This window comes from Pocillopora damicornis, chromosome 5, assembly GCF_964200805.1.
Source record: "Pocillopora damicornis chromosome 5, jaPocDami1.2, whole genome shotgun sequence".
Taxonomy (NCBI): domain Eukaryota; kingdom Metazoa; phylum Cnidaria; class Anthozoa; order Scleractinia; family Pocilloporidae; genus Pocillopora; species Pocillopora damicornis.
Window position 1 is genome coordinate 8,814,437 of NC_142674.1, and position 26,705 is coordinate 8,841,141.

Below are 26,705 nucleotides of genomic sequence, written 5' to 3' on the forward strand. Positions count from 1 at the left end.
ACGGAGAACCACAACACCATCGAAATATAAATGTTACAAAACAACACCACTGTCACTTGATGAAGTAAGAATCTGCAAGGGAAAACTCATTACGTTTGTTTACCTAAACAGTGGAAGTTGTTAAATCAAACCGGTATAAAGAAATATCTACAGAGTCAAACGTTCATTGGATGTTACCTATGGTGAAATTCTCGAAAAGCACAACTCCATAGCTCCATCTACAGACAGGCAAATCAAACGTATGTAACTTAGATAATTGAAGACATAGACAAATTGTCATAAATGAAATTCATTTCCATAAAAAAAAGTTTGTTGGAAAATAAATGCTAGAATTCATTGCTATGGGTAATGATGTACTTACACATCACTTTTGGTGGTATATCTTCCATACAACAACGCCTCATAAGCTGTCCACTTCATTGGAAGGCGACCCTAAATATTTCAAACATACTTTGTAAAACAGGTCCAAATTTATAAAAGGCGACAAATCAAAGACGTTGATAGTTGATGTAATACTCGTATGAATTGTTGGATTACCTTCGTCTTTCGTTCATAGATATTTTCTTGCTGGACATCTCTGGCCATCCCAAAGTCTGTCACTTTACAGCTTTCTCTCTCTCTCAAACTAAAACATTGCGGGCCGCAAGGTCTCGTGAATCTATCTTGATTGTTTTGAAACTCGCGGCCAATCTAGAAGGACACTTTGCAGGCTGATCTCTGGTGTAATAGCTACAGCTGACGTCATGAACGCTTACTATCGGATTTCGCATAAATGTAACACTGAGTCACGGTAATTGTGTAGTTCTCGGTAGTTCTCTGGTTCTTGTGGTTCTTGTACTATCGGACTTCATATAATATAACTCTTAGTAACGGTAATTGTGTATTTTTGGTTCTTGTGGTTCTCGTGGTTCCCTTGGTTTTCTTGGTTCTCGTAGTCCTCGTGGTTCTCGTGGTTCCCTTGGTTTTCCTGGTTCTCGTGGTTCTCGTGGTTCTCGTGGTCTTCGTGGTTCTCTTGGTTCTTCTGGTTCTCTTGGTTCCACGTTTTTTTTTTCATTTCCGGTTCAAGCGGAAGTAAAAAGCTAGATGGTGCGGGCTCACACATGCCTTCGCCAGCAGTATTTCCTATTAGTCAGAGATTGATTGTGTGAAACGGTTTGATAAATTCGTAGTTTTATCACAAGAAATGAAGTGTTTTACCAAAGTTGTGTATCTTTTGGTGGCTTTCAACATCTTGGACTGCTCTTACGCCTACAACATGCCAATTTCGGAAGCAAGTTACAGATTTATACACCTTGTTTTTAGCATTCATTTATCTGAAAATGACCGCATGTGTTTGCCTTCTCCCACGGCGCCACACCTCAACTTCAGCATAACGTATAAAGGAAACGTTGAGCTCCAAGTGGAAATTACAAAAATTTGCCGTCGCGGTTTCGGTTCGTAGACGACTCAAATTGTGGTGATTTGCATAGGTTGTTTTGCATAGGACGGCTAAGAAATGTACAAAGTTTTAAAACGCACGTGATGAGCTATTGTTCTGCCAATTAGATCTTTTGTTTTTCCATGTCCTCGTTGCCGTCGCCGTCGTGGTTTGCTTAAGGTCCCTATTATCTTGCCTCCCGAAACCGAAACCGCAAACCAAGGGGTCAACGGGACCTCCTGCCGTCAATGAAGAGGGATCAAGATTTCCCGGGAGAAGTAATCCATTGCAGACACATGTATATTTTCAGGGTAATGGTCTCCTGATATTTTTTATCTCGATCGCTCAGTGGAGCGTTGAGGAGGACGACACAATAAAGAGCAAAGTTGCCAAAGGCAAAGGAAGACAAGACAAAGAATCGACAAATAGCTTTCAAAATTACGATTCAAGGCGATTGTTAATGTTTTTGTATTAAGGTTGATACTTGCAGAAAGAAAAGGAGACATCTTTTTAAACATTATTACGTTCTAATTCGCTTCGCTCAAACGAACGTAAATTATTTTACCCTTAAATTCCCGTAATAAATAAATCAGACAAGCAGTATGGTAGGATGCGTAAGCGGATACAAAACCATATGAAATCACAAAGTAAATTGTAGGCAATTTTTCTTACCACGAAAAAGCTGATTATCAGAACCCACAGCGGCTCTTGCTTTCTTTCCGCTCCCGCTTGTGAGTTGGTCCTTTTGTCGTCTCTTTCGACTCGCCGTTTCCCTAGCCTTTTTGAGCCGTTTCTCATTTTCCGAGTCGGACGCCAACTCATCGGATTCGTACTCTGCCACAACTTGCCAACCGTCCTTGTTCTTGTCGGCAATTTTTATTAGCTTTTGCCGTTTGCGAATAAGCTCCCTGGCCTCTTGAGAATACTTCTTAATCAGCGGTAAATTTGGTTTGCCGCGCTCTGACTCGGTTTCTATGCTTTCAGTGATGGAATCCAATTCTGCATTGAGCTCGTACTGCTTCTGTTTGCCCTTGTATTTCAATTGCACGACTTCTTTGTCTATTTTGCTCTTTTGCTCGATCTGCTTGGTTTTAACCTCCAATTTCTTCTCCAGGTAATCTTTAAACATTGAGAAAACCTGGTCGACAGATGCCGAGTTGCCACCACCATGAACCGGTTGGGTCGTATCTGTTGAGCGGGAAGAACCTTCGGTTTGCTCCTGTTCGCTGGACATTAGAAGCACACGCTTGAAAAAACACTCGCGAAAAGATGTAAAACTGTGAAGTAGGAAACCGCAAACGTGAATGGTGTACAGTGAACAGTAGAGAGTATAAGTACTAGAAGCCGACCAATAACGAGCTTAAGATCCGACGACGGCAGACACCTAGGACGGCAGACTTGGTCGAGGGGGCTTGGGGAAAGGTCGCCGTTCCAATGGCGCGAAAAATAGCCTTGAGATAGCGCGCGCGACGGCGGCTGTAGTGGCTTTCCTCTTCGAAGTTTAGGAAAAGCGATGGCTACCTTTAGAAAGGCTCGTGAATTGTTGATCGCAAGTTTCGATGATGGTGACATTTCAGAAGATGAATTTTTACTGTTGTATGATGCCAACACTTCAAAAAATCTCGATTATCCTTACCAGAATTACGAAGATTTTGACCTGGAAGGACTCGGTGAAAGTGAGTGCTTGGCAGAATTTCGTTTCCGAAAAAGGGACATACCAATTCTCGCAGACGTAATGGGGCTGCCTGATTCGTATCGATGTCAACAAGGGACTGTATGCGATGGAATTGAAGGCCTTTGTCTTTTGTTAAGAAGATTGGCGTACCCTTGTAGGTACAGTGACCTAATCCATCGTTTTGGCCGCCCAGTACCAGAAATTTGTATGATCACTAATTATGTAATGGAAACTGTGTACAGCTTACATCATCACCGTCTGACAGCATGGAACCACACCTTAATGAGCCCCCCTCTACTTCAGAGATATGCTGATGCCATACAGAGGAAAGGAAGTCCCCTGCCGAATTGCTTTGGCTTCATAGATGGTACAGTAAGACCCATTTGCCGACCACAAGAAAACCAAGGAATTGTGTACAACGGACACAAAAGAGTCCACGGATTGAAATACCAATCTGTTGCATTGCCCTGTGGTATGATAGCCAACATGTATGGGCCAGTAGGTAATGGAAATTATTCCTTTCAAGTTTTAGCTGGAGCCCAAGTAATGGGCTCCTGGTTTTAGTCACATTAGAACCATCTGTCACGCGGTAAATCCAAACAGAATGATAAATAGGTGAAAGCAGTTTTTAGCGTGAAACATTTCAAGTAGTATAAATAAAATATACATTTTTTTAAAATTACAGAACACAATTTTCAATCAAAATGTGCATTTTCTTCTAGAGGGCCGCAAACATGATGCTGGAATGTTAGCTGATTCTGGCCTTCCAGTCTGGGAGCAAATGTCATAAAATAAGGTCCCGTGTGAAGTTCGTGCTGAAAGCAAGCACCTAGTGTAAAAGTGTTCATTAGGTCCTACTAAACATGAAAAGTTTTGGTGCCAGCTTTGCCACTTGCTCAGACGGCTTTTAAGGGGGGGGTTAAATTCTGACCCATGAAATCCAGCGTGAAAACGAGGCTAAAACACATAATTCCTCATAACTTTGTTAATAACTGACAAAAATACACCAGACTTCCTCACATGATTGGGCATGATCCTCCCTGTTGGTTTATGCTACTTTACATAGGTCACGTGACCTTACGCATGAAAGCGAGGCTGAAACACATAATTTACTATAAATTTGTCAAAAAAATCCTTATCATGCCAAACTTGCTCACCTTAGTCAGTTAGACATCTTGCATCGATTGGTGCCACTTTGTAGTGTCACGTGACCCCATACATGGAAATGAGGCTGGATTGCAAAACACGCCAAAGGTGAACACATCATCCAGGACAATAACGTTGACTCATTGTAATTCATATTAATGCTGTATGTGTAGCATTTGAATGAAAAAAATAAAAGCTAAAAAGCTGCAATTATTATGTATTTCGTGTGGCTTATATGACTTTATTATGAGCGATTTCTACAATCCTATTTCGCAATGGGAGACAAGTCGTTGTGGCATGGGGAACGGAATGTGAGGCAACGCACAGAGACGTCAGGCATCTACGAAGTATACAAGAAGAAGCCGACACGAAGATTATTTTACATGCTCTGGATGCCTCTGCTCAAGGTGCTACCCAACTATCTATATATTCTCCTGACACTGATGTTCTTGTTTTGGCTCTCCGACGGTATCCAGATTTGTGCTCCAACCCTTGCTTTGTTACTGGAACCGGCAGTAGTCGTAGTCGTGCTCTGTACCACAACCACCTAAACTTTACGGACTACCGAAACTAAACAAACCTGGGATACCTATGCGACCTATAGTCTCATTCTGTGGGTCCCCGACGTACCAACTGTCGAAATACCTTACCGGACGATACTGCAACCACTGACTGACAAATCGAGACGTAAACTACAATCAACTGAGAACTTTATTGACGCTATCAAAGACGTACAGATACCTGACGACTACAAACTTGTGTCTTTTGATGTGAAATCACTGTTCACCAGTATTCCACTTCAATTGGCTCTACAGTGTACTGAAACCGCCATCCATCAGTCTACTGATGCACTACCATTACCGACAGAAGACATTATGGACCTACTTAACCTCTGCCTTACATCGACTTACTTTCAGTACAACGGGAAACACTACAAGCAGTTGCACGGAACAGCTATGGGGTCGCCGGTCTCCGTTGTTGTCGCAGAAATTGTGATGCAAAACATCGAGGAACGCGCCCTTGCAACTTGCCGACAAACCATACCGCTTTGGTTACGCTACGTAGACGACACATTTACCGCCGTACACAAAGACGAAATTGACGCTTTTCACAATCACCTTAACGAACAAAACACCGACATTCAGTTTACCAGGGAGATCGAAGAAGACGGCAAGCTTCCTTTTCTCGACTGTTTGGTAGGCCGAAACAACAACGAACTACGAACAACAATATACAGAAAACCGACGCATACCGACAGACTTCTTGACGAATCATCCTACAACCCGACTTCCCACAAAGCTACGACTATCAAGACATTGACAAGACGAGCGCAACTTGTTTGCAACACACCGGACAGTTTATCTGACGAAAACAAGTACCTTGACCGTGTTTTTGACAAAAACAACTACAACACTGACTTCATTAGACGAAACACTCACAGGGTGACCGACACTACAGAAACTAACAGGGACTCCACATCTATCACGACTACAGCTACTATACCCTACATCAAAGGCACTTCTGAGGCTATCGCGCGGATCCTACAACCTTACAACATTCGCGTAGCTCACAGGCCTATAACTACTTTACGACATTTGCTGACCAACGTTAAAGACAAAGACGAACCCAACAACAGACAGGGAGCGATTTATAAGATCGAATGCTCCGACTGCCAGGCCTCCTACATTGGTGAGACTGGTAGAAACCTTAACACGCGACTAACTGAACACAAACGATCTACTAGAAATGGCGATGTAAACAATCACATTTCTGAACATCACCGACAAACTAATCACAGAATCGACTGGGACTCTGCTAAATGCTTAACCTACAGTACAAACTACTTTCAACGACTGACTCTGGAAAGCTGGTTCACTAACTTAGAACAGACGCCTCTCAACAGATGTCAACAATTACCAGCACCTTACAAACGACTCATTAACGACGTGAACAAACCGACAAACAGACCGACAAACAACAGACGGATCGAAACCGACCAATGACTGTTAACAAACTCTACATGAGTCTTCCAGCCAATCACATCACGGCTAAACAGACCAATCACGTTCAACAGACCAGACTTTATAACATCATCGACTGACAACTATTTCTTACTTGACTCTGAAGATGACTATCGCACAGATAGTCGAAACGTCAGTCACCAACAACAGTTCTTTTCAGAACTACACTCACCCGGACGATCACACTACACAAACTACTGATACTCCTGGGTTCAAACCATTTACTTTAGTAGTCGTAGAGTTATCAACTTGAAGTCAATCGCAGACGCCCTTGGGCCCACTAAGACGGCTGCGCTGCCAGCGTTTCATGCGTTGACCGGAGCAGATGTTACTGGGAGTTTCTCTGGAAAGGGAAAAGCCATTTGTTGGGATGAGTTTGATAACACCAGCACTCCTATCTTGCAAGCTCTTGCTAACCTCGGTTGTGGGGAACAGCCAGATGACGGCACAAGACGTGGAGTGGAACAGCTGGTTTGTCGGATGTACCAACCAAAGACAGACATCAAAACTGTCAAAGCCCTCAGATGGTCCCTCTTTAAGAAAAATCAAGCTGAGTCTGAGAGGTTGCCGCCCACACAAGCTGCTCTCCATCAAGCCATACTGAGAGCGCACTACCAGCTTCTTGTTTGGAACAACGATCATGTAGCAAACCCGGTGTTGCCCTCACCAGAAGGCTATGGATGGCAAGATGAAGATGGAAAGTGGGTACCAGTCATGAAAAATCTTCCACCAGCTCCAGAGGCAATTATACAGCTTGTCCGATGCAAGTGCGCCAAGTCCCTTGCTCTAACAACCGTTGTCGGTGTCAAAAAGCCGGACTTGTCTGTACTGATCTCTGTCTGTGCTCTGAAGATTGCCAGAACGAGTATGCTGAAAGTGATGATGAGTATGATGAAGACGAAGTCGAACAGGAAATTCCATAGGAATGGACAACAGAACAATGTATATAGATATTCAGTAATACTTTCATGACTGTATATATAAAACAGCAGTGGTCGCTATTTTCATTTTCTGCCCTTGTTCCAATATACATGCGAAAATGAATACATGGAACCAGTATCATAAGTTGGCAAAATTATTGATTATGTGTACAAGATAAATTCTCAAATGAAGCCTCCGCAGTATTTGCTTTATCCGTCTTGTCCCTGTGCTATGGGCCATAGGACAATGATTAGTTGAAGTTTTTATATCTGAAATCGGATAACCAGATATGTATCTGCCTAGTAGTTGTTAATACATTTGGCAGGACAAATGCCATCCTACACGATGCTACCAGATATATCCAGCCTCGTTTCCATGTATGGGGTCACGTGACACTACAAAGTGGCACCAATCGATGCAAGATGTCTAACTGACTAAGGTGAGCAAGTTTGGCATGATAAGGATTTTTTTTGACAAATTTATAGTGAATGATGTACTTCAGCCTCGCTTTCATGCGTAAGGTCACGTGACCTATGTTAATTAACATAAACCAACAGGGAGGATCATGCCCAATCATGTGAGCAAGTCTGGTGTATTTTCGTCTGTTATTAACAAAGTTATGAGGAATTATGTGTTTTAGCCTCGTTTCCATGCTAGATTTCATGGATCAGAATTTAACCCCCCTTAAAAGCCGTCTGAGCAAGTTGCAAAGCTGGCACCAAAACTTTTCATGTTTAGTAGGTCCTAATGAACACTTTTACACTAGGTGCTTGCTTTCAGCACGAACTTCACACGGGACCACATTTGCTCCCAGACTATTCTGCAAGTCCTTGAACACCATGCTTTTTCGCCGACTGGTAACCCCATGGCCTTATATGGTGACCCTGCTTACCCATTAAGAGTTCACCTTGTTGTGCCATATCGTACTGCAGGTATCACTCCTCAGATGGAAGAGTTTAACAAGTCGATGAGCAGTGTCCGCATTTCAGTAGAGTGGCTTTTTGGGGATATTGTTAACTATTTTAAATTTGTTGATTTTAAGAAAACTCAAAAGATATCATTGAGTGCGTTGGGAAAGATGTATATTGTATGTGCAATTTTAAGGAATGCCATGACTTGTTTGTATGGCAATTTCACATCAAATTTCTTTGACATTGACCCACCAACCCTTCAGGATTATTTTTCCTAACAATTAAAACTATTTGTACCCTGAAATGAATTTCAATGATAAATTCATGTGAAATACACAACTAGTCAATAAGATGTAACAGTGTATGTCTGCAACCTGCCAATAAACTACTGTTTAAAGTTTTGGTATTTATTCTTTAGTATTTATAGTCAGGTCAACTGATGTATAACAACAACTATAATTAATGTAAGAAGGGTTCAGAATCCATTTCAGAGGGTACAAGGTATAATAACACCAGGGTGAGAGCAGAGGAGAATGGGGAGCTTCCCAAAATATGCACAGAGAATGTTCCAAAACTGCAACAGACCCTCCCCCCACCCCCATATCAATCCTCTCTAATCATACAAAAACGTAGTCAAAAGGCCATAAAATTTGAACAAAACAACAGCATTTAACGCATTCAGTTACTCAATGCTTTTCTAAAAGTCTCAAAATGATTTGTGACTGCTGTTGTTGCATGGCAACAAACATCTGCTGAAACTGTTGTATTTGATTCTGTTGCTGCTGGACTTGCTGGGCCATCATTTGCATCATTTCTTGATGTTGCTTTTGAGACTCATCTTGCTTTCTTCTCTCTATGTCCAGGCGCTGCATGTGCAATTCCAACTCTTCAGCTTTCCATTTCTGAACCAAATCATTCTTCTCACGCAGATACGCCACTGTGTCCCCACCACTCCTCCTTGTGACTTTTCGCTTAGGTTGTGCATTCTCTACATCCTCGACTTCATCACCATCCTTCCTTTACTGTGTTGAACGCATGCTCTCCATTGCTCTATTCCGCATCTCGACAGCTTTGGCACTATCCTCTTTTTTTCTTGTCAACTTCCAGACTATTTTCAGCATCAGCCTCCTTTTCCAGTATTTCCTCCAAAGCTTTCTCAACATCATTCATGTCAGTCTCAATGCCACTAGCCTTCTTCTCTTCTTGTAACTTTTTCTTTAATTTTTCAATGAGTAGTGTGTAACGCTCTCCCACTGAGCGCTTGTTAACTTTAAATCTTGGAATTTTCAAGGAGTTGAGATTACTGGCAATTTGTTCCCAGATCTGCCCTCTTGCGATACTTCCCTTTTTAGCTTTAAAGGGTTCTAGAGCCAGAATTTCTTGACAGAGAGAGTGATCATGATCATCTGTCCATTCCATGTTAGATCTACATTTTAAGAAAATATAATATGGATATTTCAAAATCCTGGTGAGTCTGCTAACTAAGCTTCAATTCCAACTGCTTAGTTCAGTCAAGAACTCTCCAAAGTAAATGAGAGCAGTCTTGTTTATGTGTGTTGTGGTTAAAATTTTTGTTTGCGGGTTTAAAAATGCTCAAACCACGTTAAGTTTTTGTTTCCCTTTGTCTCAGGTTATGGTAATAGATGCGAGAAAAAGGATAATAACAATAAAAACAGAATAAAGAATGAAAAATGGTTTAAAACTTTTTAAATTGACACTGGAAAAATTTGAATCACAACATGGACATGTATGCAAAGCAGCATAATACAGGTATAAACTTATCATTATGATAAATGTTTAACCAATTTCCGACAGCAAATTTTTCACGCTTAATCTAGGACGTTTCTTTACGGCTTAAAAAACATCACCGAAACTGTTGATTATAAAAACGTTCTCAGATGATCCTTGTTGTTGAACTCGAGAAAAGACAAATGGAATAATATCATGGCCATCAATTTATGCACGAAGAAGTCTACGAATTTTTAATTGAAATAAAGAAATTATTAAACTTACTGGGTTGCTTTCTTTCTTGACATTGAGCCAATACTAGTAACGAACTGTTTATGAGAAAGGCAAACGAATAAAGTTAAAATTTCCTCGAACAAATAGTTTATTTTTGCTTGGCTATTTCACAGACATCCTCTCATAACAATAAACGGTCAAATTTGCAAACAATTTGCGCTCAAAGTAAGTTCAAACGGCGTTATTTTGCAAAAGTTTACTCACGTTTTAGCCGCGACGGCAAAATGGCCTCCTTCACGTCACAGACGAGGCCGCTACGGCGGGAAACCTCACAACAACGGCAGCCGGAAGTAATTCTGGCGGTAACTTCACTTCCGCTTGCCGTCCCAGATGTCTGCCGTCGTCGGATCTTAAGCTCGTTATTATTAACGAGCTTAAGATCCGACGACGGCAGACGCCTAGGACGGCAGACTTGGTCGAGGGGGCTTGGGGAAATGTCGCCGTTCCAATGGCGCGAAAAATAGCCTTAAGATAGCGTGCGCGACGGCGGCTGTAGTGGCTTTCCTCTTCGAAGTTTAGGAAAAGCGATGGCTACCTTTAGAAAGGCTCGTGAATTGTTGATCGCAAGTTTCGATGATGGTGATATTTCAGAAGATGAATTTTTACTGTTTTATGATGCCAACATTTCAAAGAATCTCGATTATCCTTACCAGAATTACGAAGATTTTGACCTGGAAGGACTCGGTGAAAGTGAGTGCTTGGCAGAATTTCGTTTCCGAAAAAGGGACATACCAATTCCCGCAGACGTAATGGGGCTGCCTGATTCGTATCGATGTCAACAAGGGACTGTATGCGATGGAATTGAAGGCCTTTGTCTTTTGTTAAGAAGATAAGCGTACCCTTGTAGGTACAGTGACCTAATCCATCGTTTTGGCCGCCCAGTACCAGAAATTTGTATGATCGCTAATTATGTAATGCAAACTGTGTACAGCTTACATCATCACCGTCTGACAGCATGGAACCACACCTTAATGAGCCCCCCTCTACTTCAGAGATATGCTGATGCCATACAAAGGAAAGGAAGTCCCCTGCCGAATTGCTTTGGCTTCATAGATGGTACAGTAAGACCCAATTGCCGACCACAAGAAAACCAAGGAATTGTGTACAACGGACACAAAAGAGTCCACGGATTGAATGACAATCTGTTGCATTGCCCTGTGGTATGATAGCCAACATTTATGGGCCAGTAGGTAATGGAAATTATTCCTTTCAAGTTTTAGCAGGAGCCCAAGTAATGGGCTCCTGGTTTTAGTCACATTAGAACCATCTGTCACGCGGTAAATCCAAACAGAATGATAAATAGGTTAAAGCAGTTTTTAGCGTGAAACATATCAAGTAGTATAAATAAAATATACATTTTTTTTTTAAATTACAGAACACAATTTTCAATCAAAATGTGCATTTTCTTCCAGAGGGCTGCAAACATGATGCTGGAATGTTAGCTGATTCTGGTCTTCTGCAAGTCCTTGAACACCATGCTTTTTCGCCGACTGGTAACCCCATGGCCTTATATGGTGACCCTGCTTACCCATTAAGAGTTCACCTTGTTGTGCCATATCGTACTGCAGGTATCACTCCTCAGATGGAAGAGTTTAACAAGTCGATGAGCAGTGTCCGCATTTCAGTAGAGTGGCTTTTTGGGGATATTGTTAACTATTTTAAATTTGTTGATTTTAAGAAAACTCAAAAGATATCATTGAGTGCGTTGGGAAAGATGTATATTGTATGTGCAATTTTAAGGAATGCCATGACTTGTTTGTATGGCAATTTCACATCAAATTTCTATGACATTGACCCACCAACCTTTCAGGATTATTTTTCCTAACAATTAAAACTATTTGTACCCTGAAATGAATTTCAATGATAAATTCATGTGAAATACACAACTAGTCAATAAGATGTAACAGTGTATGTCTGCAACCTGCCAATAAACTACTGTTTAAAGTTTTGGTATTTATTCTTTAGTATTTGTAGTCAGGTCAACTGATGTATAACAACAACTATAATTAATGTAAGAAGGGTTCAGAATCCATTTCTGAGGGTACAAGGGATAATATATAACCAGGGTGAGAGCAGAGGAGAATGGGGAGCTTCTCAAAATATGCACAAAGAATGTTCCAAAACTGCAACAGACCCTCCCCCCCCTCCCCCCATATCAATCCTCTCTAATCATACAAAAACATAGTCAAAAGGCCATAAAATTTGAACAAAACAACAGCATTTAATGCATTCAGTTACTGAATGTTTTTCTAAAAGTCTCAAAATGATTTGTGACTGCTGTTGTTGCATGGCAACAAACATCTGCTGAAACTGTTGCATTTGATTCTGTTGCTGCTGGACTTGCTGGGCCATCATTTGCATCATTTCTTGATGTTGCTTTTGAGACTCATCTTGCTTTCTTCTCTCTATGTCCAGGCACTGCATGTGCAATTCCAACTCTTCAGCTTTCCATTTCTGAACCATATCATTCTTCTCACACAGATACGCCACTGTGTCCCCACCACTCCTCCTTGTGACTTTTCGCTTAGGTTGTACATTCTCTACATCCTCGACTTCATCACCATCCTTCCTTTTCTGTGTTGAACGCACGCTCTCCATTGCTCTATTCCGCATCTCGACAGCTTTGGCACTATCCTCTTTTTTTCTTGTCAACTTCCAGACTATTTTCAGCATCAGCCTCCTTTTCCAGTATTTCCTCCAAAGCTTTCTCAACATCATTCATGTCAGTCTCAGTGCCACTAGCCTTTTTCTCTTCTTGTAACTTTTTCTTTAATTTTTCAATGAGTAGTGTGTAACGCTCTCTCACTGAGCGCTTGTTAACTTTAAATCTTGGAATTTTCAAGGAGTTGAGATTACTGGCAATTTGTTCCCAGATCTGCCCTCTTGCGATACTTCCCTTTTTAGCTTTAAAGGGTTCTAGAGCCAGAATTTCTTGACAGAGAGAGTGGTCATGATCATCTGTCCATTCCATGTTAGATCTACATTTTAAGAAAATATAATATGGATATTTAAAAATCCTGGTGAGTCTGCTAACTAAGCCTCAATTCCAACTGCTTAGTTCAGTCCAGAACTCTCCAAAGTAAATGAGAGCAGTCTTGTTTATGTATGTTGTGGTTAAAATTTTTGTTTTCGGCTTTAAAAATGCTCAAACCACGTTAAGTTTTTGTTTCCCTTTGTCTCAGGTTATGGTAATAGATGCGAGAAAAAGGATAATAACAATAAAAACAGAATAAAGAATGAAAAATGGTTTAAAACTTTTTAAATTGACACTGGAAAAATTTGAATCACAACATGGACATGTATGCAAAGCAGCATAATACAGGTATAAACTTATCATTATGATAAATGTTTAACCAATTTCCGATAGCAAATTTTTCACGCTTAATCTAGGACGTTTCTTTATGGCTGAAAAAACATCACCGAAACTGTTGATAATAAAAATGTTCTCAGATGATCCTTGTTGTTGAACTCGAGAAAAGACAAATGGAATAATATCATGGCCATCAATTTATGCACGAAGAAGTCTACGAATTTTTAATTGAAATAAAGAAATTATTAAACTTACTGGGTTGCTTTCTTTGTTGACATTGAGCCAGTACTAGTAACGAACTGTTTATGAGAAAGGCAAACGAATAAAGTTAAAATTTCCTCGAACAAATTGTTTATTTTTGCTTGGCTATTTCACATACATCCTCTCATAACAATAAACGGTCAAAATTGCTAACAATTTTCGCTCAAAGTAAGTTCAAACGGTGTTATTTTGCTCAAGTTTACTCACGTTTTAGCCGCGACGGCAAAATGGCCTCCTTCACGTCACAGACAAGGCCACTACGGCGGGAAACTTCACAACAACGGCAGCCGGAAGTAATTCTGGCGGTAACTTCACTTCCGCTTGCCGTCCCAGATGTCTGCCGTCGTCGGATCTTAAGCTCGTTAATAACAGCGTAGAAGGCGCAATAAAGGGAGTGCCAGGTGTCAAAGCGAAACAAGTACGCCTAACTTACTTCGAATACCAGCGGAAAATACATTATATGGCAAATTTTGGTCTGACGGTGACTTCTCTGTTCGAAATCTGACGCCAGTGTGGAGCTCCAACAGTACCAGTCGCTTTCACAAAGGAATTTCTTTCCTGGACAGAACGGTACTCTTTCTTTTTCCTCTCTTTCTTCAATGGCCTTTTTTTTTTTTTACCGAGGACTTTCTTCCACCTTTGATTTTTCCTGAGCAAAGATTTTTCCATAAGCAAAGAGCCCCACGTGTGAATTTTGTCAAGTGCGCGATGTAAATAAAATATGGAAATAACATGAAAAACGAGCCCCAACATCATGATGGGCGGTTGCCGCGAAAACTCCCCTCAGGGATTCTCTTAGGTCCGAGATCATTCCTGATTTAATAACTTTTATTTGAAAATACGTTCTTCTGAATAGCTCGGATGCTTTTAGGTTTGAATTCAGTTTAGTCAAATGAAAGATTCGGCCTCTAAGGGTGGGAAGTAACCTAACTCGAAGAGCCTCACGCTGTTGCTCTCTTCCTCCCCTCGTGCGTGACTTGTGCTTCGTTCTCGTCTCTCGCTTGCCCGAAAAACTCAAGAATATTGCGCCTATTCTGCGGTATAGTCATAATCAAGGGATGACTCCTGAGACAACCGACATCTCAGCTCTGAGATAATTTGGTTTATCAATTGAGTTGATGTAAATTGGCCACAGTAAAGAGTTTCTAAGCTGACAGTTTGCTCTAGTGAAGGGCTAGCGCTCGAAACGTCTGTGGCCAAATTACATTATCAACTCAGTTGATAAAACCAAATTATCTTGTTACACCACCCCAGCGACACAGCACCACAGGTTCGTTGGAAACTACTTACCCCTTTACTTCTAGGTTGGCGGAGTAGAGTCTGGAAACAAGTTATCGACTGGCGCGCACCGCAAAACTCCGCGTACGCTCCAAATTTTCAGTTTCTCCTTGGACCAGAGTTAACAGCATTTCTGTTTGACGGTCGCTGTGGTCGCACATGTAACTGCAGCCTAAGCTTATACTTCAGAAATGTTGGAAGAGCAGGTAACCTTTTCATAAGCGATATTGTATTTAACTGTTTACGTAAATTATCATTCGCCTGAAATCGATAGCACAGTGGTGATTAGTCGGGCAAGATTTCCGTATAGCCTCATGCTTGCACACATTTCTTGGATTAAGTAAACTATAATTTTTGTCAAAGTTAACAGTATGTGTCAGCTATGTTTTAAAATTTTCCTGATCATGGGAATTTCGCGCGTAGATTCGTTCTCGGTAGGTGCGAAAGGGTGTGTGTAAGCCCGGGCGCGCTGGAAGTTTGTTTGGCTCCTCATATACTCTCGACAAAATTTGTCTTCGCCAAATTTTCAATTTGTCAGTCATGGGTGCACTGAAAAGCGGCAAAGTATTTGTTAACCACAGACATGGATCTACAAATTGACCAGTAATTGGACTCTGAGAGTTAGCCCAAACGTAAACTTGGAAGCCATAGTAAGTTGTATTCTGACTATGCTGAGTGTTCATCATCATGCAGCATCCGCGGTATGAATCTTCTATCTTCATCGTTTGATTGCTGCGCAAAATTAAATTTGGATCTAAAAATTGACCAGTTCTTAGACTTGGAGATTTAGTGTACATGTAGACGTACACGTATATCCTCAGTGTTAATCGTCATACAGCATCCCGCGGTACAAATCATTTATCTTCAACATTTGACTACTAAGTAAAATAGATTATTTTGGCAGCCCTCTACCTGAAAGACTTGTGTTAGAGAAGAGAGATCAAATCTTCTTAATTGACGTTTTTCCTTTAAATCTTAGGTTGTAAATTTGACATATCTGTCAGATTCACATCTGTCCAGCTCCTGCTTTTCTGGAAAAAGAAATCACTGGATGTACTTCTCTCATGGAAAAATTGCAAAACAATAGATTGCCAGCATTAGGTAAGGAAAAGTTGGTAGAATGCTTGCACTGGGGGACAACACCATCTTTGGAAGCAAAAGAAAATGATGAAACAAACTTTAGTGATGACAAATGTTGAGCCAAATTAGGAGCAGTACAGTATCCTTTCTGAGAATATTGTTTTGTTCATGTGTTTGTGGTAATAGGACATGTTAGATAATTTATAAAAAAAGCATGTTACTGTTCTTGTTGTGTTCATGTTAATGGAAAAAATTTAAATATTATCTGTCTTATCCTTTCCATTTTAAGTGGATCAAGCAGAAGTTTATTTCCAACCCCCATAACATTCTGTCCATCCAATTTGTGCGGCAAAAAGAAATGGCATATAAGATGAACCGCAAAATTTTTTTTCTGATGTTGACTGTGACCTTAGTAAAAGGAGGGTATCATCACGAGTTTCCACTTCTGACTGCTTTGAGTTCGTTGACTCATAAGTTCGATAAGTAAGTTGACTACGCAAGTTCGATTATTGCCATCTTGATGTTTTGCCTAATTACACTCGCCTGTGAGTCTTAAACAAACTGGAGCTACATGTATCCTGCAGTTAATTTTTCTGTTCCATTTTTTTGAGCAATTTGGTGAACATTGATCGATGATTCGACAAATATTGAAACAAAAAGCGAATCTGGTTTCCCATAAAAAAATTTGCATACGAGTTAGAGCAAGATGTAGTCTTGACAAGTAATCATACTGTAACATCACACCATTAAAATAAGCGAGTAGCACTTATTAGTTTTTATATAAATGGTGAGATGAATGAACCAATTTTTGAGAACAACATGTTCATCGATGACAAAAGCTATGAAATAAGCATTTGTGTGTGGGTTTGCATTCCGGACGCGACAACTGGTTACAAAGGGGTGCCTTAGCTGATTCTACTGAATTACAATACACTGAGAATGAATTTATTTTGAACAAATTCCCAAGCTGTTGTGATGGATGTTTTTATATATGAAGTGGGAAATAGCTATTTTGATAAATGAATTCCATTGGAAAATGGTAAATCATTTATATATTCTGATTATGAAGTCATATTGGTAATGGCATATTGGGAAGGTCGGTTCAAACGGCGATTGCAAACAATAAGTTTGCTTGTCATTGGTAGCCGTGTAGTATTTTAGTGCTATTGAATTGAACCCTATTCTTTAAAACAATAAACCGCCAACAATAGAAAAACAAGAGGACTACCTCATACATACTAATGAGGCCGATGTCTCAAAGTTGTGAGCGCACGTGTGATTTTTTGATGCACACAATTTTTTTTATTCACAATTGCATGCAATTTTTTGTGCGTTTAATTCACGTTTTTCGGTCAATGTATATGTGAGCAGTACTGTATTATGTGAAAAATAAACCAGTTCTTAATTTTTGTAAACTTTGAGGATTGAGCTCAGATTAAGTTTTGAGATGTTTGAGGCTGTCTAGGAAATTTTTAAAGGGTTCTTAAGAAATCTAAAGCTAAGAAATGAAGACATTTTTGTGACTAATTTTTTACTGTACTGAAATCTTTGCACCTTTTGTCTGATGAAACAGGGAAGAAAATGCTACAGCAAGCATGTACTCTTGCATCATTTTGTGCCTAGTGAAAGTATAGAAGATTCAATATTCAATGTTTTCCCTTCAGAACTTGTCTGAAATCAGTCTTATTAAGGCAAACAAGCTTATAAAACAATGTGTGCTTTGTAACAGCATCATCTCTCAATTTCTCACCCTTGTATGTTGGAATATTTCGCAGCGTTTAAACACTGCATATTACATTCCTCAGACTGGTGTAACTCTATGCTTATTTGGTTTTGATATTTTCTTTTTCAATTAAATTCACTACAATCTGTCCATTTTTATTCAAGCAATCTACTTGAACTGATTTAACTCATTCTGAAAACTTAATTAAAATCATTACATTATCATTATCATTCAATTTTTTCACTGTATTACACTTCTAATAATTGTATTTGTATATGTAAAAGCTTCGAAATGCTGCAAGAAATTATCTAAAGATTTATTCAGAAAAATAGTCTAATTCATTGTCAGAGTCCTCTATGTTGTGCACATCATCACAGTTAAGGCCATATATGCATTAAAGTTAGGCTCTTTGACAACTTTTGGGACACGGGAGGAACATGGGTCAATCTCCAAAGTTGCAGGGAGATCATCTGGTTCTTAATGCTCAACTTGCCAGTACAACAACATAAAAACACTAAACAGAATTTCATGCTGGTGGAGATTGTGTCCATTTAGTTTTGCTTGGAAAATCAAGGTCCTCTTCAGCATTTCTGCTACAGTGGAATTTTAGTTTTTCTGTCCATTACAGTGTTCCATAAGCACTGAGGTTTGGAATTGTACAGCAGGGTAGATACCTTACAAAGAGCTCTTGCTATGCTTACTCCTGGCATGGTGAAGTCGGCAGAGCAAATAGTACATTCCCTTTTCTTGGACAAAAAGCAACCACCATGGTCGTCTTGTTGTATCCTAAGTTAAATTGTGTTTAAAAATCCATGCATGGTCAAATTTTTTCTTCCCCTTCTCCTTCTGTTAGTTACAATCACTTTCAGAGCAGTGGTAGACACTATGCACAATTTCACCTTCAGGAAATAAACCATATATCAGTTCACACATAGCGCTGACATCGCTCTAAACAGGTGGTTTTGTTGAAGTTGGCCTGCTGGAAGAAGCAGATGAAGAATGGGCTATGGGAAGAAGGGATGAATCCTCAGCAATCACTTGTGGCCTGGAAACACTGTGATTGAGCTTAAGATTTGAGGAGGTTTCATTGGAAGGTTCTTCAGTGGTTGAAACAGGCAAAGCGCTTGCTGGAGAGGTCTCATCTGCACTTGGAGCAAAAGTTCTTTTCACTGTCTGCCTGTAATTTTATTAAAACTACACTTAAAACTCAGAGCATGTTCATATCATATTTATAAAGTGATAAACAAGTTAAAGTAGACTATGATTTTGCTTCACCTCACATTGCTTACATCAAAACAGTAGGACAAGCTTTAGAATTTATTTGTTTTGTTGAAGAGCAACCAGGAATTTGAAAGAAGACAATCATTAAAGAACATGGAGGAGAACTTACCACTAAGTCAAGTACAGATTGATTTTCTGCTTCATTACCTGCTGTCCAAGGGTCATCAATGTGGCTGAATGCCATGTAAAGTTGACCTGGAGAAGATTTCCTTCTGTTCCTGTTTGATTTTAACCTTTGAGAGTGCATCGTCTACTGAATTACCTAATGGAACATTTTTTATTTATTACTGTTCCATGTTGCAATAATGGGGAAAAGTTGGTCATAAGTATGTAAAATTTCGTGGAGGGGTTCTGTGATTTTTGACACTGTTATTTTTTAACATGATTACTTACAGATGAAGTTTTTTTGATAGTTCAATGACAATCTTAAGGCATGATAATGAATGCAACTACTACAATGTCTAATCATGAACTTGTAATAAGTTAAACATGCTTAATATGTGGCAAGACTAAATACCTAACCACAATGAAATAAATAATTATTTTGTTTTGATATATAGGAAATAAAGTTAAAATACTTAATGCACGTCAGCTCAATTTTAAAACTTAATAGTAAAACATCAAGTGAAATAGCTGCAACAAACATTCAAATAGCTGAGTAAAGGTCCTGGCGTCTTGGTTCTAACAGAAACCCTGCCTGCTACTGTGCCATACTGAATTATTGTGTCACTGTTATTTTTCATAGACCTGGAATCTCCCTTAAGTTGTCAGTCATTGCTTTCTCTTACACTATGAGTGGTTTTGTTATCAGTGTGTTGCCAGATGGGAGATATTTCATCAGTCCATTAAGGATCGATGGCAGTGCATTGGAGGAAATTTTCAGTGCACTTAAGCACATAAGTGGAGGGAATTTGTCTGTCTTTACTTACTCAGCTGTATTAGGAAAACTAATTGACAGGAAGAGTTTAACCCAAAACAAATATTCAGAGAAAGGTTACAGAGATCAAACCTTAAACTTAGATGGGGATTGATTTCTCTTGAAAGCTAGATTTGATTCCTTGCACTTCAATGTATTTCACTTAGAACGCTGTGAACTGAGCATGAATCAGACTGCTGATTCAAATTCCTCAATACCCTCTCCATGACCATTTGCTCTTGCATTGTTTTTCCAGGAAGTATGTTGGACAGAAACTTCATGCAACCGAAAAAAGGTGCTTTCCTTTAAGTGTGAAGATTGCTCTTGAATGCTTCAATTGCTAGAGTAGAAAACTTGTGGCAAAACCCACTCACCAACAACTGAAAATTATTCACTTCTGCTTTGAATAACAGATGTTCCAGTAAACATTTATGATAACCTTTAATTTGTGCATCCCCCTATCAGAATCAACCCGAGCTGTTCTTTGACTTTCTTGACTTCTGCTACTGTGAAAATCCAGGTTTTGATGTCTTCCATATCTTTAGCATTTAAAGATGTATCTTTCTTTTGCCTCCTTCTCGGCTGTGAGTTCTTTGTGGTGGACAAATCACCTTTCACTTTAACCTGGTTTGATATGCTTTCTTCCTCACCACTACTTTTGGAGGATGAGCTTAATTCAGACGAAGAGACATTGTAACAATCAGAACTTTCACTTTCTTCATTTGATGAATTTTCCCTGTGCTCTGCTATCACTGCAATCATATTGCTGTGTGCCCCTGATAGCTGTGATCAGTGGTGTGTGACATAAGATAATCAGCTATGTTCTGATTGGGCACTCCAAAGAATACCTGGGAATCCAAGACCCCCGCTAATGATAAAAAAGGGGGAGGGTTGACTCAAAGGATTAGTATGGAAGGTGCAGGCTCTGTACTGATGGGCTCCTGGCACTTTCATGTTAAAGGTTTTTTTTTGCTGGTAGTTGTAAACCCGCTATTGCCTTGAGGTAGTATGCCATGAGGTAAAAGAATAAATTACAAGAATACTAAGATAGAAAAACTACAATCAGGTATGTGGTATTAATCCAGATTAAAGATATTAAATGAGAAAGAGTTAAAATTTTATATAGTAAAATGATATATAAATGAAAGATAAAATAACAGTCATATTTACGGAGAAGACTAATTGAACTAAAAATTCCTGTGAAGAATTCTTCACTTGTTAATCATGTTAGCTGTTTTTTGATCTTCTTTGTCTTATGTTTTCCAATCCTTCGGTGACAGCACACTCTATAATTTCCAACTTCTGGTAACACAAAATATTTAAAAATATGAAAAGCTTAGTTTCAATATTGTTTAATTCCTGGTAGTCAATAGGTAGTCAAGGACTACATGTGGCCACTGCTTTTACTTAAATAATTGAAATCATCAGGCAGAATTGGTCTTGCCTACTGAGTTATGTGCTAGTAGACTATTACGTACTCTGTAGAATTATTCTGAGTACTAATTTCTCTTTAAAAATTGAAACTGAAAGTAACTTTATTGATATATTTAAAAGCCTTCTAAGACACAACAATCTTGATTCTTCCAGCTGAGGAAAAATGGGGGAATGTTGTGAATTTCTTGAATTCATGTTAGCTTGTAGTGGAGAGCTATGGGTTTCAGTATTACATAAAAAACTGTAATTTTTAATCAATGGGGTTGTAGTAGCAGAATGATGTTACAAAAAAAGGACATTGAACTGAAAATACAATGCGTATCAGAAAGAGCAATAATGAAACTAACAGCTAAAATGGGTTTATTCTAGAATCAACCAAAGTGTCATAAATTTTGCTCATTTGAAGAATTGTATGCAGGGTCTCTTACAGAAACAAACAAAAAGATAACAAGATAAACAATGTTAATTCAAGCATGTTACAAATGTATCATAGATAGAAAAACAAAATAGTTTGAATATACACAAGTGTGCATGGAAAAAATCAGGAAAATTTCCTGAAGAATAAGTTTCTAAACAAGAAACAACAGTCTCATCAATAAGAATCTTGTTTGATACTGCTTTGTTTTGTTTTGTTTTACAACTTTAATGGTCTTCAATATCTCTTAGGTAATTACAAAATAATTGTAGAAGTAAAAAAATAGAAATATGTATGCCTTTTGTTCATTTTTTACATTTTGCAAAAAGAAAGTAAATGGTTTGATTGTGTGGAAAATCCAAAAATATTCCTGAACATTGTGTCTAAAACAAAAAAGGTCTCATCAGGAGGTGCTGTGTTCAACTTTCATTAGAATGTCACTGAAACTACATCTATTTGTGGGGATCAGTGTATTGGACATTTGTGTGTGCATCAATTATGTCATTTAAGTAACTTTAAGAAGATTTTCCTCCATAAGATCAGTTGACATATGTGATACATCCTGGTCCAAAGTGCTGCCACAAGTGCAGGATATGGTTGTGAAGAACTCTTGGGTGACTAATTGAGGAAATTAATATCTTGTATCTTTTTCACCATTTTCAGCTATGATAGTGATGTTTGTTTTTGTGAAGCAACTTGTCAGATTTCATCACCTCAAGGTTGCATTTTGTGTTTTATCTTGCAAATGCAAATGAAACTTCTCTACATCGATTGGAATGATACCTCCAAGTAGGGCTGTTATGGTCTTCTCTTTTGGAATTTTGGATATCAACCACACTTGTGGATTTGTGGTAAAGAGCAACATCATCACAAGTGTCTATTTTGGTGGACTTGTTTGAATTGAGGTACTTCCTGTTCTAATAGTTGACCTTCAGTGCTTGAAAGTACAAGGAGGTGCCAATAATCACTTGGACAAAGTGTGGGGTTGATTGCATCAGTTTCATCTGTGACAATAAGTTGTAGCTGGTAAGAGTGTGTGCATGAGGGCACTAGACAGTCGTGTTACATGCCATTTTACCAATTTCAAGGAAACTTTTCCAGTTTTAAGGGTCCACCCCAAAACTTGAAATGACAAACTGGTGTCTGTTTTTCTGTTAAGTCCAGGGGGAGAAAGAGCACTTCCCTATGTGTTTCTAGCTTTTCACGTAGAGAGTGTTTCAAAATAGGTAGAATGTATGAGGCTCTCACTGCAAGTCAAAAATTTGCCTCTCTAACCTCTGACAGGATTACAAGGTGAGAACAGCACCCCAAGGGAATGAATGATCTAGAGTTCAAGGTCCCTCCTTATCCTCTGCTTTGTTTAGTCAGTTTCAACTTCTAAAGATGGATCATTGGCATCAGCCTCTTTGTCCTCACTCATAATTACAGAGAGAGACCTCTGCAATAAATTAGTTCTAGTTAGGACAGATAGTTGGGTGAAGTATAAAGTGATCTGCTGCTCTGTATAAGTTTGTTACATTTTAATTATTATCTTATTGATTAAAGGCCTGTTTTTCATGGGTGCTGTTATTGAGTTACTTAATCAAAGTGAAAAATCTAAAATGATGGTAGGGTGTTATTTCTTTGCCTACAGTATGCCTATGAGTATTGCGAGTATTTGAAAGCTTCAATTTAACAGAGCAACATTTTTGCACAGAACAATGACTTGTGAACTTAATATTTAGTGAGGATTTCTGCAAGGTTATCTAGTTGGGCTTCTTTAATTCTATATTCCAGATTCACTGACTTTTTGAGGCTTGTCGATCTTTCAAAAGTGACTGGTTCAAGAATTCAGTTTGAAAGCATTTTGATTGGACTGATAGCAACATATGAAACTCCAACAGTTTTTTCAGATTTTCCAATGTCAATCCAAGCTTTTGACAAGGTCAATCCTCGATTCTTGTGTATTGTTATGACCCAAGCAATTTTTAAAGGTAGCTGTTGTCTCTCTTGTAGACCATCTGTGTTACAGATTGGACATATTGGTACACATCCTGGAATTCTATTAGTAAGAGATGGCCCTGTGTAGTCATTAAATTTTAAAATGATAGCTATGGGTAAGTCAGGGGGTTGCTGATTGGAAACATAGATAAAGTCTACTATAGTTCCAGTTGCACCATCGCAAAGACCGATGTCTGCCCACAAGTTCATTGTAAGGATAAGATGGGCCCCTTTTGCAAGGAAGACAAGTTATTATCCTGACATTTCATCAGCACTTATCTTTTTAGCTGCCTCAGTTGAGTGTTGTGCATTAACCCCTGCTGTTGGTTGTTGGAGAGAAGGTAATTTTTGAAAGTTGTAGTTTGCAACTTCTTTGCTGTAATACAGTCTAGTTGCATTTTCAAATCCAGTGATATTTTGTGCTATTAATGGTTGACAAATCAAGAGAAGGTTCTACTCATCTTTTTAGCAATCTCTTGTGCATAATTGGTTCCATAAATCTTTTAATGTACCTTGTTCTGGGGTGGATCCTTTTACTGTCTGTTTCATTTAGTTTATAAACAGTGTTAAACATGAAATAGGCTAAATGACCTTATTCTTGTAGAGTACTGGAGGGCTTAGAGTGATAAAGAGGCTTATCTGCTACCAAGGGTAATTGCTTAGGATCACCAACTAATATAATTGACTTTCCACTAAAGAGTTGATTGGTTAAACCAGTAGGTTGCCTGCACTGTTGGTCAACCCAGGAAACTATTTTTGGCCTAACATTGAGTATTCATCAATTATAACATAGCTTACTACTTTTAGGATATTTTGTAGTCTAACGAGGCTTTGCCCAGTTAAATATTTGTTGCCTTTTGCACTGTCAGGAAGTTTTAATAGTGAATGGATAGTACAACCATCTGCCAGTATGCTAAATGTAGCTTTGCCAGTTGTAGCTGTCACTGCACATTATTGTTGAAGTAGATTTTATTAGTAGTAGTATTAATGAGGTAGCTTTTTCCTGTTCCACCACCACCAATAATTATAAGCAATAATGGATCCTTTGGATAAGGCTGCTCTGAATGCCCCTTAATAATATCTTAAGCATGCTTCTGCATATCACTATATTTAGATATATAGATATCTATATTTTATTCTGTCCTAGTTGTTGAAGTGAAGGACTCTTTGTTGGTTTTAATCCATGAAGACATTTCTCTTAATTGACTTTCTTGATATTTAAGTCCATCTGATTGGCAGTTATGATGCAAGTCAACAATTTGTTGTGGTTGATCAGTTGTATCAAATGATCTAGGAGTGAGATCTGGTAAGAGCATCCATTCTTCATTTGCAGGAAGTTCTTGTGTGGTTTCTTGAGCAATTGTGTCATCATCACTGTAATTTTGAGCACTTTGTAACTTGTCCTGCTGGTTAGGAACATTTTTTTTCAGCATAAAGAGTTTCCAGAAATTCTTTCCATTTTGTGACATATTTCATTATTACCTGGCTGATCACCCCAAGCATTGTCTTGGGTTGTCTGCCAGGGTTTATATGTAAGCAGTTGATATTTACAGTAAAGTGAAGAATTTGGCCCTTTCTTATTCAAAGAATAAACTGGGAAAACTCAAGGTGAGGACTTCCTGTTGGTGACTACCACTGAAACTTCCTGTGGGTGACTAAGGTGTCAGTTTTTTGTTAACAGTTATATATTTGGTTGTAAAATTAAGAAATTTAAAGTCATAATATCAGGAATACTTTCAATGTACATCACACACTTAGCATAAACATCTAGAAGTGACTCATTTGTTCCAACATTTCTCTCAGTAGAATTTGTTTGAATTTTGTGAGAACCATCCAAACTAATGCTAACTACATTAAATGATGAACTGAGTAGTTTTAATGGCAACAAGTGGTGCATAATCTCTTGTGCAGAAAAGTCCCTTTGTCCAAATTGACTTCATTATCACGTTCTTTAGAAGTTTAATGTCTAATGCAATTATTACAGTTACGAACAACTCTTAAACTCTGTATTTGGGAAGCCAATTCAGAGGCATTTACCTTCTTACCAGTTTTCTTCCATGTCCAGAACATGTCTACCAGATAATTCTTTGCTTTCTGAGAAAAGTCAACTGCTTTTGAACAGGTCTGGATAGTAGCAGATATGTCACAAGTTTAAGGAAATATATGATACTTTTTAAAAACAGTTGACAGTTCTTGTCATCTTCAGTTCTGATTTCTATAAAGTTGAATTTAAAGTGTATAACGAAGGTCATTGGACAAAACAAACAATAGAAACAAACAATGTATGCAATTACATGGAAAGTTAAATTAACATGATAACATTGATGATTAATTGAAGGTTGTCCCCATTGAATGTGAATAGCTTCTTTGATTTTAAGTTGGAGAGTTGCAGAAGAGTCATCTAAGATGCTAAAACACTCATCAGATTATAGAGCGAGATTGTTGAGAAATGTCTGAAAATGTGAGAGGTCTTATCACTGACCAAGCGCTCACACGTGTGGATAAAAGGTGAGATTAAACTTTTCCACAGCAGGGCAACACAACTGTAAGACAATTCTTCTGATTTCCTTTTGTGCATATTTTTAAGGCTTTCTCAGCTGTGTTGTTGATTGCAATTTGGTGGGATGTTAAATGTGAGCAGAGCCTCCATGTTATATTAGCAATGAGGTGTAGAGGGTAGTTGTGTTTTTTGTGGTGATTTATGATGAAGTGATGAAACAGTGCGAACTTCTCCCCAGAATCGTCGGGAAGTCATTGTGCCAATATGGTTTTCTGCTGAAGTGAAAGGCTATTCTTCTTCATGAATCCCTGGCACCAGTGATTGCTGCCTTTAGACACTCCAACAGGAATGTTATATTTCTCCTCTTTGGCAAGCCTAAGTGCTTTCATTCAAACAAAGGAAAGAAGGATAGCT

The 26,705-nt window shown here is 38.8% G+C and overlaps 3 protein-coding genes, 1 long non-coding RNA gene and 4 pseudogenes across 4 annotated transcripts; 4 read left to right on the forward strand and 4 right to left on the reverse strand.

Moving 5' to 3' along the window:
- Positions 1-1,510: 1,510 nt before the first annotated feature.
- On the reverse strand, positions 1,511-2,651 carry LOC149045028 (uncharacterized). Its single transcript, XM_089207908.1, has one exon. It carries the CDS (start codon positions 2,649-2,651, stop codon positions 2,058-2,060), a length of 594 nt encoding a protein of 197 aa, XP_089064034.1. The 3' UTR covers positions 1,511-2,057.
- Positions 2,652-2,908: 257 nt separating this feature from the next.
- On the forward strand, positions 2,909-8,466 carry LOC149045029 (uncharacterized). Its single transcript, XM_089206115.1, has 3 exons — positions 2,909-3,594; positions 3,815-3,861; positions 7,995-8,466. Exons 1-3 carry the CDS (start codon positions 2,931-2,933, stop codon positions 8,367-8,369), a joined length of 1,086 nt encoding a protein of 361 aa, XP_089062241.1. The 5' UTR covers positions 2,909-2,930; the 3' UTR covers positions 8,370-8,466.
- On the forward strand, positions 4,485-7,321 carry LOC149045030 (uncharacterized). Its single transcript, XM_089207716.1, has 2 exons — positions 4,485-4,549; positions 6,490-7,321. The coding sequence occupies exons 1-2, from the start codon at positions 4,485-4,487 to the stop codon at positions 7,229-7,231; spliced, it is 807 nt and encodes a 268-aa protein (XP_089063842.1). The 3' UTR covers positions 7,232-7,321.
- A 58-nt stretch (positions 8,467-8,524) lies between the features above and the next one.
- LOC149045031 (uncharacterized) lies at positions 8,525-10,476 on the reverse strand (annotated as a pseudogene).
- A 164-nt stretch (positions 10,477-10,640) lies between these two features.
- Positions 10,641-11,938, forward strand: LOC149045032 (uncharacterized; annotated as a pseudogene).
- A 344-nt stretch (positions 11,939-12,282) lies between these two features.
- Positions 12,283-13,084, reverse strand: LOC149045033 (uncharacterized; annotated as a pseudogene).
- A 1,955-nt stretch (positions 13,085-15,039) lies between these two features.
- On the forward strand, positions 15,040-19,629 carry LOC113671056 (uncharacterized). Its single transcript, XR_003446222.2, has 2 exons — positions 15,040-15,168; positions 15,942-19,629. It is a non-coding gene; the product is annotated as an uncharacterized LOC113671056 (long non-coding RNA).
- A 3,505-nt stretch (positions 19,630-23,134) lies between these two features.
- On the reverse strand, positions 23,135-25,850 carry LOC149045034 (ATP-dependent DNA helicase PIF6-like; annotated as a pseudogene).
- Between the last annotated feature and the right edge of the window lie 855 nt (positions 25,851-26,705).

Excerpts from the sequence above, each read along its gene's own strand:
- LOC149045029 (XM_089206115.1), top strand. The coding sequence starts at position 2,931 with ATGGCTACCTTTAGAAAGGCTCGTGAATTGTTGATCGCAAGTTTCGAT. Across the intron at positions 3,595-3,814 it reads CAACATGTATGGGCCAGTAG|AGGGCCGCAAACATGATGCT; the intron begins GTAATGGAAATT and ends ATTTTCTTCTAG. Across the intron at positions 3,862-7,994 it reads TAGCTGATTCTGGCCTTCCA|ACTATTCTGCAAGTCCTTGA; the intron begins GTCTGGGAGCAA and ends ATTTGCTCCCAG.
- LOC149045030 (XM_089207716.1), top strand. The coding sequence starts at position 4,485 with ATGAGCGATTTCTACAATCCTATTTCGCAATGGGAGACAAGTCGTTGT. Across the intron at positions 4,550-6,489 it reads TGTGGCATGGGGAACGGAAT|TAGTCGTAGAGTTATCAACT; the intron begins GTGAGGCAACGC and ends CATTTACTTTAG.
- LOC149045028 (XM_089207908.1), bottom strand. The coding sequence starts at position 2,651 with ATGTCCAGCGAACAGGAGCAAACCGAAGGTTCTTCCCGCTCAACAGAT.